A 14,500-nucleotide genomic window follows, 5' to 3' on the forward strand; every position below is an offset into this window, starting at 1 on the left:
TATAGACAAATACATTAAATCCAAATCAAGTCTTATCAATTTAACTAAACACAGCAGGACTTTAATGAAGGAGAACCATCACAAGGAGGATCACAAGGAAATGGACAGCATGTGACTTACATATGAGTGTCTGAGCAAAGGATCTGAATACTTATGACCATGTGATATTCAGTTTTCTTTTTTATTACATTTGCAAAAAGGTCTACATTTGTTTTGTTTTTTTCAGTCAAGATGGAGCGCAGAGTGAACATTAATGTGAAAAAATGAACTTTTTTGAATTTACCAAATGGCTGCAGTGAAAAATTTAAAGGGGTCTGAATACTTTCTGTACCCACTGTAAATACGTCACGGGGCATATATGAATCTTAATTTCTGGTATAAAAGGTATGAAGCACTAAATTCAGGGCAATTTCCTAATTTGAACATTGCCTTAAATGGAAATAATTGAAAGGCTTACCACTAAAGAAGAGTAAATGAAAGAATGCATAGGTAACAATCTTTACCAAGAACCTCATACGTACCATTGAAATAATGATTACCAAAAATTCTTGACCTTGAAATTCTTCAACTGATCCCACCTTGATATCCATCAAGTCAACGGTCCGCAGCAGTGTTCGAATTTTTTCAGCCTATAAAAATAAGTTACGGTAAATAACTAAATCCTGCTTTTTTATTCTATAACTACAATAGGGAAAAGGGTACGATCAGTTTACATATTACTGCACATATTGGAATGCTAAGAGCATGGAAAAGCACTTGTCAATAGATTTATGCTTTTCTGAGAGCAGCATTAAATAGTGCCATGCTTGCAGATTCAGTCACCTGTCATTTATGTATGAAAATGGAGTAGTTTTGTGAAAATTACTGTCTGATAGGTCAAGAAAAAGAAGAACCAAGAGTCCATATAACTATGAGAAAATAACATTTGTATTATAGACAATTACTGTATATTAAAACATACACATTATATTCATTGCTATAGAGGTTAGTTTAAATAAACCATAGTAAACAAAGTGTTAGTTACTAGTGATGAGCGAAAATGCTTGGTGATACTCGGATATCACTCGAGTATGTGGGAGCTCATTACTCTGCCAGCATTGTCTGGTGCTCGGATTCGAAGCTTGGATCCCCACCCCACATGTTTGGCGTCTTTTACGGTGGCCTGCCAGTCACTGTAATGCCGTGGCAATCTTGGTAGTGGCATTACTGTGATTGGCTGGCCACATTACCTCATCAGAGGTAATGTGGCCCAGCTCGGCACACTGACACCATTGCACAGTTTAGGGACAGTTCGTATTGGAAAGAGAGAGGGTTTGTGTGTGCACAGTTGAAGTCCTCTAGTGTTGCTACTGGAGCTAAACCATCATACTAACAGTCCTAAGAGCTAATCCTGTGCTTTACTGTTATTATCAGATACATTATGCATGTAGCCTAGTGACAGTTGCAGGAAGAGTGTTAGAATAAAGGTTCTAAGCAGGGCTTCACAGTCCATTGCAAAACATAGCTGCTGCATGTGACCAGATTTTTCTTCCTTGTTATTTTTTTTTTTTTTTTTTTGGGGGGGGGTATGTGGGGTTTGAAATGTACTATCTTGTCCTCCATGCAGTATTAAGTGATGTGTGTTACATTTATGTGTTATATAACACTCCAAAAAAGCATAGAAAAATTTGTCTGGATACAATTGCTTATCCATCGAGTATTATGTGCTTTCTGTTTCGGTGGTATGTAAAATTTAAAAACCCTTCAAAAACTTTTTATGGATTCAATAGTTCATCCATACACTGTAACACGGATTTTGTTACATTACAGTAGCATAAAAAACTCAAAAAAAAATGTTTTATGAATTTATCCATACACTAAATGCAGTTCTGGTTATATTACGATGCTATCTAAAAGTTGAAAAAACTCTTCCAAAACTTTATATGAATGCAAGGATTCATCCATACACTAACGCAGTTCTTGTTACATTACGGTGTTATAGAACCCAGAAAAAAAGCGTTGAAAAATGTATCTGTATTCAATTACTCATCCATTGAGTATTACATCTTCTGTGGCACATTTCGGTGGTACGTGCTCGTAACCCTCCAAAAAATTGTTAAAAAATGTATTGGTATTAGATTGCTCAGCCATACAGTATTACATGTTCTGGGGTCTATTTCGTTGGTAAATAACCCTCCAAAAAAGTGTTGACATTTTTTTTCTTGATTCAATTAGTCATCCATAGAGTGCTTTCTGTTACATTTCGGTGGTATATAACACTCAAAAAAAAGTGTTCAAAAACGTTTCTGAATTTGTAATCCAGTACACTTTCTTATTATTTATTTATTATTATTTTTTTAAAGAGGGACTACAGTTGGTGTCTTCAATTGTGTATGAATGATCCTGCTTGTAATTATTGTCAGGCTTTGCACTGTGTGAAAACCTTTTATGAGTATAGGAGTACCACAACTACACTTTGTTCACAATATTTGATTGAGGCACTACAGTTGATGCCTTCAAGTGTGTTTGGATGACCCTGCTTGTAATGTTGAGCAGGATTTGCAAACCCTTCTGAGTCTAGGAGTACCACTACATGACAATTTGAACAGAATGTGTATGAGGCCCTCCTTTATATCTAGTAGAGGGTGAATTGGAGTCCCTAATTTTTGGCACCTCTTGCTTCCTTCATAAATGACACTGAAATTTCCATTTTTTTTAATACAAAATTTAATTTTTTTTTTTACTTAAAGTGAATCTGTCAGCAAGATTTTGCTAAGTAAACTACAGACACTGTCAGGTAGGCAGTATTAGACTGATTAAAATGATACCTGGGGTGAAGAAATCCGTCTTGTGGTTCTTGCGTAATCAGTGTTAGAATTTTCAGCTAATGATATGCCCATGCTCCGGGGCGGGACTGTAGACAGAGTCTTATCTTGATACTCTAGGAGAGAAACCAAGGAATGACCTGCTCACAAGCCCGCCTCAAATAAAAAACATGCTCCTCACAATAGAGACAGACTGTTTGTGCTTCAGGAAAGCTTGTGGGCAGGTCTTTCTTTGGTTTCTCTGGCTTAGAGTAGAAAAATAAGACTCTGCCTACAACCCAACCCCGAAGCACAAGAATGTCATTAACTGAAAACTTCTAAAACTGATGACACAAGAACCACATGACTGATTTCTTCACCCCAGGTATCATTTTAATCAGCAGAACAGCACAAACCTAACAGTATCTGTAGTTTACTTCGCAAAATCCTGCTGACCGGATCGCTTTAAATTATATATCTTTTTTAAATCCTTTTTAAATGTAGCCTTATATACAGGTTGTTATACACAGAAAAAATGTTACTTAACATTTTTTTTTCCTGTAAACTCCAATTTCTCCTCAATTTTCAATGTTTTAATGTCAGTCCTTAAAAGGAATCTGCCACCTCAATTTTGCCCTATAAACTGAGGCCAACGCCATAAGGGGCTTATCTACAGCATTCTGTAATGCTGTAGATAAGCCCCCGATGTAAACTGAAAGATAAGAAAAACACATTAGATTATACTCACCCAGAGGCAGTCCCGATTCTGTTCGGGTCCGATGGGCGTTGCGGTCCGGTGCCTCCGATCTTCACACAATGACGTCCTCTTCTTTCCTTCCTGCCGTGGCTCCTGCGCAGGCGTACTTTATCTGCCCTGTTGAGGGCAGCGTAAAGTACTGCAGTCCGCAGGCGCCGGGACTCTCTGACCTTTCCCGGAGCCTGGGCACTGCAGTACTGAGGGCAGAGAATTATGCTTGCGCAGGAGCCGCGGCAGGAAGCAAAGAAGAGGACGTCATCGTATGGGAGGCACCAGACCGCGACACCCATCGGACCAGAACCGGACCGGGACCGACCCTGGGTGAGTATAAGCGAACGTATTTTCTTATCTTTCAGGTTGTTGCATCAGGGACTTATCTACAGCATTACAGAATGCTGTAGATAAGCCCCTGATGGCTGTGGCCTCAGTTTATAGGGCAAAATTGAGGTGACAGATTTCCTTTAAAATGGAGTAAAATTGTGACATTTTTCTCAGCAGCGATCTGCGAGCCAGAGATGCTTCAAGGGATCTACCCCATGCTGTTCTCCTTCCATTTCAACATTTTCACAGCTCCCCAGACCTCCTGGTAGGGTCTGCAGGAACACCGCTCAGATTTCCCATTGACTCTCATTATAAAATATTGTTTAAAAACAGGCACAGAAATGCTTTATTTCACAGAAAGAATCAGCTATGGTCCAGTGCTGTAATGTCTGTATACTTTTTTGCATCCTCCCCTGCCCAGGGGCTGTGGTATGATCAGACCATGTTCCTGCACGGTCAGACACAGTCATTACACAGCACACAACAGGAGCACATTTATAACATTATCTCACCACAAGAACATTCTATTTATACGCATCCAATTGTGGAAGTTATTATTCCAAGATCTATTGATTAAAATATACTTTTGTCTGTGGGAAAACCCCTTTAAGGCCATTAGTGTAAATTTCAGAAAATCTCCATTGTGCAGGTGGTATTTATCAATGTAACATTCACAGGAATTGTCAGGACCCAAGATTTCCCAGCAAAATATTGTCTTAAGAATTAAACTGACTAGCCTGACAAGGTGACCAGTCTGTGCAGGAAAAGCATTGCAAAATTTTAGGAGCTGGTATAAGCAGTAAGCACAGACTCTTAGACAATACACCTCAAGCTTTATTTTATTCTGTTTACTTTTACATTGTGAAGTGATTGTTAGATATTTTATTAATTACAATACACAAAAATGGAAGACAAAAAGAAAAATACACGAAAACACTCTATAGCCGTCCCCCGCCCCCCCCCCCAAAAAAAAAAAAAAAAAAAATAAAATAAAATGACTGTGATCAATGGTAAATCACATTATGGCAATGACTATAACAAATAACAAAAATCGCAAATTAGTAAAAAAAAAAAAAAAAGCATTGGGGAAGGGGGGATGGGGAGTAATACAATAGCATAGTTGTATAAAAATTTTAATTAATATAAATACCAATACATAACTCCAACGATCCCTTCAAACATATTAAAATTCGATGACACCAGTACCCACCAGCAAACGCCACAGTAAATGCACCAGCATAACACACCACACTGCGTAGTACTCCGACGCGCGTTTCTTGTTAGCCAACAAAACAAGTGTGTGGGTACTGGGCAGGGGTGTGTTATGCTGATGCATTTATTATGGCATTTGCTGGTGGGTATGGATGTCATTGCACTTTAATAAGTTTGAAGGGTTGGTTCATTGTGGTTATGTATTGCTTGTTCATACTGCTTTATCATTTGGACTTTTTTGTAAGGTCATTTAATTAGTAAAGATTTCTAACTTTACCATTTTTGTTATCTTTTCATATAACTATGTCTTTGGTTCCCTAATCATACTTGTTATTTTGTTTATACCTTATCCCTTATTTTTTGACTAAGTTACTATGTTTGTTATTTATTCTACTGTTGGGATAATGTGATTTACCATTCACCACTCTGCCATTTTTGGGGTTTTATGGGGCGTTTTTATATATTTTTTATCTTCTATTTTTGTGTATTGTAATTAGGGATGGTCGAATAGCTTCGGATAAGTGCTTATCTGAATAGCTATAGCGCTTCCTGAGTAGTTGCATCTGTCACCTGGATACCTGGAGCGCTCCCGATAATCAGCTGTTCCGAGTCAGAGCTGCATGTAGCAAGGCTGTGTCATAGTCACAACACATGGATGGAGACCCCAACAAACAGGCTCTCCATGCATGTGTTGTGACAGTGAAACAGCCGCAACACATACAGCTGCGGTGCCGAACAGCTGATTATCAGGATCACTCCAGGTATACAGGTTACCGAGGCAGCTTTTCCAAAAGTGCTATAGCTATTCGGGTAAGCACTTAGCCAAAGCTATTCGATCATCTCTAATTGTAATTAATAAAATGGGGATTTTTCTGAGTCCTCACCATAAAATCCTTTTCTCCAAGCCAATCATTGGGGACACAGACCATGGGCGTATGCTGCTGCCACTAGGAGGCTGACACTAAGTGAATACAAATAAAGTTAGCTCCTCCTCTGCAGTATACACCCTCATGCTAGCTCTCAGAGAACCAGTTCAGTGCAAAAGCAGTAGATCATTAACATCATATTAGAGTACAACACATCAAATTAAAGAAAAAAACAAGCGCAAGCCAAAATATTAACGGGGGGGGGGGGGGGGGGGGTGGGGTTGTGGGGACGGTGCTGTGTCCCCCAATGATGGGCATGGAGAAAAGGATTTTACGGTGAGTACTCGCAAAAATCCCCCTTTCTCCTTCGCCTCACTGGGGGACACAGACCATGGGACGTCCCAAAGCAGTCCATGGGTGGGGAACATCATAATAGATCGACCCCCATGTCCCAACTGACTAAACTGACTAAGGGCTGCGTGTGCAGAAGTCTGAGAGCGTAGGCTGTACCAAGTCGCAGCCTTGCAAACCCGTTCTGTCCACGCCCGATGGCGAATGGCTAAAAAAAAATGGCTCAAAAAAAAAAGTCCACAGACTGAGTAAAGTGTGCCTTAATCCCCGCTGGGATAGGCCCTATCTCTGATGCGGTAGGACTTCTGAATAGCCAAGCGAATCCATTTGGTATTGTGGCCCTGAAGCGGCTAAACCCTGCCCGAGACCCTCAGGAAGCACGGATAGGGTGTCCGACCTACTGAAGGGCACCGTCTTCGAGAAGAACCTTCTGAGCGCCCTCACTACATCCAGGGTGTGAAGAGCTCATTCCACCCGATGAACTGGTGCTGGACAAAAACAGAGAGAAGGACAATGTCCTCGTTACAAATGAACAAAAAAAAAAAAAGAGACCACCTTGGTCGACAAAGAACGAAGATGACTCAATGACCATCTTGTCCTCGTGAAAAATCAGGAAAGGAACTCGACAGGACAGAGTGGCTAGCTCTGAGACTTGCCTGATAGACGGCAATGCGACATCACTGCAACAAGAAAAGATGACCTTCCGAGACAGAACTGGCAACAAGACATCCTGTAATGGTTCGAAAGGCGTCTGAAGAGCACCCAGGACCAACATAAGGTCCAAGGCCTCTAATGGCATTCTATAGGCGAATACCACATGGGAGGTTGTTTGAATGAAAAACCTCACTTGTCGATTGGAAGCAATCCTGCGCTGGAATAAAACAGATAAAGCCGAGATCTGGCATTAGAGAGAGACTTGAGCGCCAAACTTGATTCCAGACCAGACTGGGGAAAATTGCCAAAATGGAGGGAACAGAGAAGACACGAGGACGTCCGCTGTACCCGCATCGTTCGAAAAAGGTTATCAGGTGTGGTGGTAGATGCTAGCAGATGCATGCTTCCCAACGCTATCATGGTGGGAAACTCCTGATGAGAGAACCCAGCTTGAGATCGCTCCCAGGGTTCAACGGCCAGGCCGTTAAACACAGGACCCGATTTCTCATGACGTTGGGAGAGGAGATCTGGATGATCAGCAGTCGCCACGGGACATCGGCGACTATCTGCACTAAATTTGCATACCATGCCCAGGGTGGCCAAACCTGGCGACAAGGATTACTGGGTTCTCCTCCGCTTAGATCTTCCTGATGACCCTCGGAAGAAAAGAAAATGGAAGATGAAACTGAAGCCACGGAGAGACCCGTGCATGCACCTTGATGGTCTTGGGATCCAGAGACCAAGCTCTGAAGTGGAGTACCTTGGCGTTCAAGCTTGAAGCCATCAGATCCACGTCAGGAATCTTTAAGCAAATACATATATCTGTTGAAAGACCTCCAGATGAAGTTCCCACTGTGTCAAGGCGAGACTTTGACGGCTAAGAAAGAACTACCACTAAATTTTCCACGCCTGGGATATGGACTGCTGAAAATACCGAGTGGTTCCTCTCCACTCATCAGAGAATAAGGGCTACCTCGCGCATGGCCGCCCTGCTGCGGATACCCCTTTGATGATTGATATATGTGACAGCCGTGGCTTTGTCCAATTGAATTTGGATGGGGAGACCCGCCAGGAGATAATGGAACTGCTGCAGGGCTTTCCCGATTGCTCGGATTTTCCGGACATTGATCGGGAGGGCTCGACTCCCGGGTTGACCAGAACCCATGAAAAGAGATGTGATGCAAGACTACTCCCCCGCCAATGAGACTGGCATCGGTAGTCACCACTTAGCCATTAAACCGGGAGAAAGGATTTCCCCTGGAGGAGAGAAGACTTCAATGTCCACCCCTGAGAGGTTGCTTGACCCTCCGGGGCAAGCGGCACCGGCGATCAAGTGAAAGTGGGTTCATGTTGCAGGGGATGGAGATGCAGCTAAGTGGAAAGAGACCGCTTCCATTGAAGTTACCATTTTACCTCAGTGCCCTCATGGCAAACCGGATGGAATGACGGGATGAGAAGCTAAGTGCTTGGTTTCCTTGTTGAAAGGCTCGGACCTCGTCTTGATGGAGAATCACCAACACTCGGAGGTATCCAGGGTCATTCCTAAAAAGGATATCCATTGGGCTGGAATGAGGGAAGACTTGTATACGTTTATCTGGGAGCTCAGGTGAGAAAAGAGTATCGCCAGTGATACGAAAGGCACTTCACACAGTCCTGGAAGGATGGACCGCTGATCAGAAGGTCATCTGAGTAGGGCAGAACGATCACGCCCCGAGAGTGCAAGATGGACATGACGGCACTGTGGGAATAGTAGCAAGGCCGTGAACTGAAAATGCTGTTCGGGAATGGCAAAGCTCAGGAATGTCTAGAGAAGGGAAAATCGGAATAAGGAGGTAAGCATCCCATTGTCTATGGATGCTACAAACGCCCCTCTTGTATTGATGAGTTTGCATGATTCGTGGTGGGATCTGAACCCAAGATTCCATCGCTTCAAGGCTGCAGTGCTAACCACTGAATCAACGTGCTGCACTACAGACAGAGGAATCATCCGAGGCAAGCTAGTGAAGACCCTGACCAATAGAGGAAGGGATGGTATCCCTGTGACCAGTGACTCTATGGGCTGCGACAGTCACGAAACACACTCGGGGGTTGGGGTATAGTGCAGTCTAGATCCCAGTCCCTGCAAAAAGAGGCTGTACCACAGAACACCCCATGACACGTTAAACCCATGCGTCCTTGCAGGGAAAAGCAATGGGGCCTCAGGGTCAGAGCACTTACCCAAGACTGTTGCCTATGGGTGCTGCAGGTCCGATAACCTCCATGGTGGGATCTTGATCCCAGGACCCCATGCAGCTAAAGTAATGACCGAACTGCAAACAGATTTGAGTAGAACCCATTGAGCCCTTCGTTTACTGGGACCGGAACAATGATTCTGTCTTAACACAGTGAATCTATGGTGTCCGAAAAAAGGATTTGTTGTGGACGCCAAAAAGGATGTCTAAGCCTTGCTGCGGAGGAAATTTGCTCTTTCTTCCCTTAGCATCAGAGACAAGCTGAACCAGCTTCACTCTAAATAAACAGTCATGCTAGTACGGAAGAGATGTCAGAGACTTTATTTATTTTTTTTTATTTTTTTACACACAGAGTTCATTTTCTATACACTGATCCATAATGTCCGTTTGAACGTGATTACGTTTATCCGTGGGCATTTGCCACTGATAGTGCAGCGTAGCTAACCGCATCCAAAGAGGCGTCTAGGAGACCATAGCTTTAGCTCCTGGGGCGGCAACTATGGATAATGCTGAACCCGAGGTCTGTGGGTTGTTGATCCATGCGGCCAGGATAGAAGGGTTCTGGAGCCGAACAAAATACAGCAGGAGATATTCAGCTCAATCTTTCCGCAGATAAGCTAAAAAAAAAAATGGAGGTACCTCAACTCAAGAGGCGTCTGACCTGTGAGGCGTTTATCAGGTCGCTCTCTGTGCTGGTTAAGTATAACCCGAACCTACGGGTGAATTGGCAAACGCTGTATGAGGGCAAATAGTCCCCCTGAAAGACACTGCGAGTTTCGGGAGGAATCCTGGTCAATCTTCAGAGTCTGGTTGACAGCCCTGATAAGTGAATCCCCCGTTTTCTGGAACTCTGGCGAGAGAGAGAGCTCACGGACAAGGCACGTGATTGCTCAAGTAACGTACTACGGATCCGTTTTCTACACATCTGTACGTTTCTAGAATGCTTGCGGCCCCTGCTAGCCGACGGCGCCTGTGTAGGAGGATCCATCTGAATCAGTCTTGCGAACGCTCCGATCCACAGATGGGTCACGGAGGTATTCAATCCTTTGGCCAGAGAAGCCATGAATTGCTACAGTGACTAAACCCGCTCAGGGGTACTAAGTACACTTATCGGTGGCGTCGGAGGGCTCCTGAGCGCATTTGGGGTCACGGGCTTTCTGAAAAAGAATGTAATAGTCCTATTGGGGCTGGGCACCTACGTGGTGCCTTTAATAGGGATCTCTACCCATACTGCCTTTAATAGGGACATCCTCGACCTCCTTACCCAGAACCTGTGATCCCCAGCGTCGCGTTGGAATTGCTGTCCTCAGCTCTATATATCGCCGGATCCCGTCACGGCTCCCGGATGCCAGCTCGTGTCCGGAAGCAGCAGGAGGAGATGAGCAGCCGCTTCCGGATGCCAGTTCATGTCCGGAAGTGGCAGGAGGATGAAAATGGCCACCGAGATTTGCAGAGAAGCGCCCGTAAAGTGGGCGGAGCCGCCGACTAAATTTTTGGTGCCAGCCGGTGCCAAGTAGGGAAGATGAAAGGGACCCCTCTCCACATGTGGATTCGCTGACCAGCGCCGCCCGGACCGCTACTCAGAGCCCTCCAGCCACTTCAGCCCCGATGAAGCCCACTTAGAGGGGCACTTACCCGGAAGCTGCCAGATGGCAGAGTACGCAGCTCTATCCAGCAGGTCAGGAAAAAATAAAAAAACAAAAAATTCTCTCTGCTGCTGTTTTGGACGGTGCAGGGAACCCTCGATCCACCCTCCCTTTGTTAGGGAGGTGGAGAGGGACCGTCCGCCTCCTTCCATCATCCACTTTAACAGTGGTGATGCAGTGGGGGCTGCATGGATGCCAAGGGGCGGGGACCTCTGTACATCCACGGAGTTCAAGCCCCCGGGTGGAAAGGGCCAGTTGTCCGGCATTAGGCCTGGCTGCAGAAGAGGATACATGGAGGCGACACTCCATGTGCTCGTCTGTTGATGGTGCGGGGAGATTGGTGCCCTTCAAGGGACCCCTAAAAATCAGCCCAGGCGTGGCATCCCACGTTGCAGGAGAGGATATGGGGAGGCAACACTTGCCGTGCTCGCTGCTTGATGGTTCCAGGAGATCGGAACCTTAAAAGGATCCGTCACCCCATTCGTCCATGGAAAAAGTAAAAATCAAATAGGGTAAAAAGTTAAAATTGAAAACTAAAACAACTTTTGGTCTGAATAGCAGACCCGTCCGTGTGCCTCCTACGGACACTAAGCAAGAACTAGTTCTCTGGGAGCCAGAATGAGGGTGTACACTGCAGAGGAGGAGCTAACTTTTTTTGTATTCACTTAGTGTCAGTCTCTCAGTCGCAGCAGCATACACCCATAGTCTGTGTCCACCAATGAGGCAAAGGAGAAATTATATTTAGAATTTCTTTTTTGGTTATTTTTTATTATAAGTTTAGATTAATTATAGGTTCATATCTGTATTTGGGAACTCTATCAAAGTGTGTTATTGGTTGTTCATTTTTGCATGGGCCTCTTGATCCAATTTTGGTTAACAATTGTTTCATATTTTCTAATTGGGAAAGTTCTTGATATTCTAAAGTGGACAGCGGCTGCTACATCCTGAAAGCTACAGAGTACATTTCCTGTACCGTCCTAAAAGGATGCTCTGCATTCAACTAGATGATCGTGGAACACATGGGAAAACTGCCGGGAACCCATCTATTATTTTTCTACACATGAAGTACTATCTCTATTTTTTTTGTCAAAGACTTTTAATGAAATAGTAGTCATGTGATGCTGCTCTACTCAAACAGCAGACATGAGACGTTGAGGGATTCTGCAGTAGTACCACCAGTGTTGCTTTCCCTGCAGATATGCAATAAATTGTGATCTTTATACAACTCCTTTATATTATCCTGCAAATAAACTTCCAAGAAATAAGTAGTCCCATGCTGCCTATTATCTTTCCCTATGACTGGTGCCATTTTCATTTGACATGCTCTTCACTCATCAGGTTATTATGTAATGGATGATTGGTAATATAGATGCAATACAGCACATACAATACCTGTTTCCGGTATGGTGTAATCACCCCAATGTCTCTGGCAGATACGGATGTGGTGACATGTTTAGCAAGTATGCAGGAGTATCTCATGGCCTGCACAGCTTCTGATGGATTGAACCAGGATGGGTTGCTTCCTTCACGCATTTCTGTTCCCTGTAGACAAACATTCCTAAATGAAGAAATGGCTCATGATTCCTTCCTTAAAGGTGAAACAATATACAAGCAAAGCAGGAAAAAAAATCTCTCTAGAAAACAGGTTTCTAAAGACATGTCACATCTAATATTACTGTAGAATATTAAAATGGGAGGGCTTACATACCCGGACACCATGGAAAATTAAGGGAAAACCTATTTTAGGCAACTTGTCCCATCTCAGGAGACGGTTAACAACAGTTGGATCTGCACAGACTTCTAGTTCCTTATGGTAGAACAGCTTGGATGGGAGATGAAGCAAAACTGCGTGTGATCTGTAGTTCTTCATCAGTTTTGTTATCTTTCAATAATTAAAGAGGTCAAACAAATTAACATTGGGATAAACATATTTAAAGAGTAAATGTCATTTGAATTTTTTAGATAAATGAATCGTACACATGAAAACTAGAAACCGTGTGTGTGTGTGTGTGTGTGTGTGTGTGTGTGTGTGTGTGTGTAGTGTGTGTGTGTGTGTATGTATATAGTCAGTCATAGTATACAGTCACGGCCAAAAGTGTTGGAACCCTGGAAATTGTTCTGGAAAATGAAGTATTTCTGCTAGAAAATTACTGCAATTGCATATGTTTAGTTATACACGTTTATTTCTTTTGTGTATATTGCAACAATACAAAAGAAAATACTGAAAACAAAAAAAAGGAAATTGGATATAACTTGACACAAACCCCCCAAATTGGTCTTCCAAAATTGTTGGTACTTTTGGAAAATTGTGGGTAAACCACTTTGTTTCAAGCAGGTGATGCTTTTTCAAACTAACCTGTGGCAAGTAACAGGTGTGGCAATATGAAAATCACACATAAAACCAGATAAGAAGTTGAGAAGTTTACTCAGTCTTTGCATTTTGTGTCTGTGTGTGCCACAGGAAGCATGGACAACAGAAAGAGAACTGTCTGAGGACTTTGAGAACCAAAATTGTTGAAAAATATCCACATTTCCAAGGTTACAACTCCATCTCCAGAGATCTTGATGTTCTTTGTCCACAGTGTGCAATATACCGTATATACTCGAGTATAAGCCGAGATTTTCAGCCCATTTTTTTGGGCTGAAAGTCCCCCTCTCGGCTTATACTCGAGTCATATACCGGGAGGTCAGCAGGGGAGGGGGAGCGGGGGCTGTGTAATTATACTTACCTGCTCCCGGCGCCGTCCCTGCAGTCCCTGGCTTCCCCGACGCTGCAGATTCTTCCTGTACCGAGTGGTCACATGGCACCGCTCATTACAGAAATGAATATGCGGCTCCACCTCCCATAGGGGTGGAGCCGCATATTCATTGCTGTAAATGATCGGTAACTGTGACCGCTCAATACAGGAAGAAGATGCGGCGCCGGGGAAGCCAGGGACTGCAGGGACCGCGCCAGGAGCAGGTAAGTATACGGGGAGCGCAGCGCTGCACAATATTTACCGCTCCTCGCTCCGATGCGGCTCCGTCTCCAGCGTCCTCTGGCAGTGATGCTCAGGTCAGAGGGCGCGGTGACGTAGTCAGTGCACGCCCTCTGCTAAGCGTCAGTGCTGGAGACGGAGCCGCACGAGGAGCAGGTAAATATTGAAAGCGCCGGCGTCCTGGGCGAAGAGAGGTGAGTATGTGATTTTTTTTTTATTGCAGCAGCAGCAGCATTATATATGGCACAGCATTATAAGGAGCATCTATGGGGCAATAATGAACGGTGCAGAACATTCTATATGGCACAGCATTATAAGGAGCATCCATGGGGCAATAATGAACGGTGCAGAACATTCTATATGGCACAGCTTTATAAGGAGCATCTATGGGGCCATAATCAATGGTGCAGAGCATTCTATATGGGGTACAGCTTTCTATGGAGCATCTATGGGGCAACAATGAACGATATGGAGAATTATATGTGGCACAGCTTTATATGGAGCATCTTATGGGGCAATAATGAACGGTATGGAGCATCTATTTTTATTTTTGAAATTCACTGGTAGCTGCTGCATTTCCTAACCTAGGCTTATACTCGAGTCAATAAGTTTTCCCAGTTTTTTGTGGCAAAATTAGGGGGGTCGGCTTATACTCGGGTCGGCTTATACTCGAGTATATACGCTAATCAAAAAGTTTACAA

The 14,500-nt window shown here is 43.7% G+C and overlaps 1 protein-coding gene across 1 annotated transcript in view; it reads right to left on the reverse strand.

Annotated features, from left to right (window-relative positions):
• The window catches only part of MOV10L1 (Mov10 like RNA helicase 1), a 317,167-nt gene that overhangs the window by 19,660 nt on the left and 283,007 nt on the right, over nt 1-14,500 (reverse strand). The window contains exons 21-23 of the mRNA XM_069764946.1: nt 12,530-12,703; nt 12,214-12,363; nt 522-629 (exon numbers count right to left, since the gene is read on the reverse strand). Of these exons, the coding sequence (XP_069621047.1) occupies nt 522-629; nt 12,214-12,363; nt 12,530-12,703 (432 nt within the window). The remainder of the gene's footprint in view (nt 1-521; nt 630-12,213; nt 12,364-12,529; nt 12,704-14,500) is intronic.

The sequence above is a fragment of the Ranitomeya imitator genome, chromosome 4, assembly GCF_032444005.1.
Source record: "Ranitomeya imitator isolate aRanImi1 chromosome 4, aRanImi1.pri, whole genome shotgun sequence".
NCBI lineage: Eukaryota > Metazoa > Chordata > Amphibia > Anura > Dendrobatidae > Ranitomeya > Ranitomeya imitator.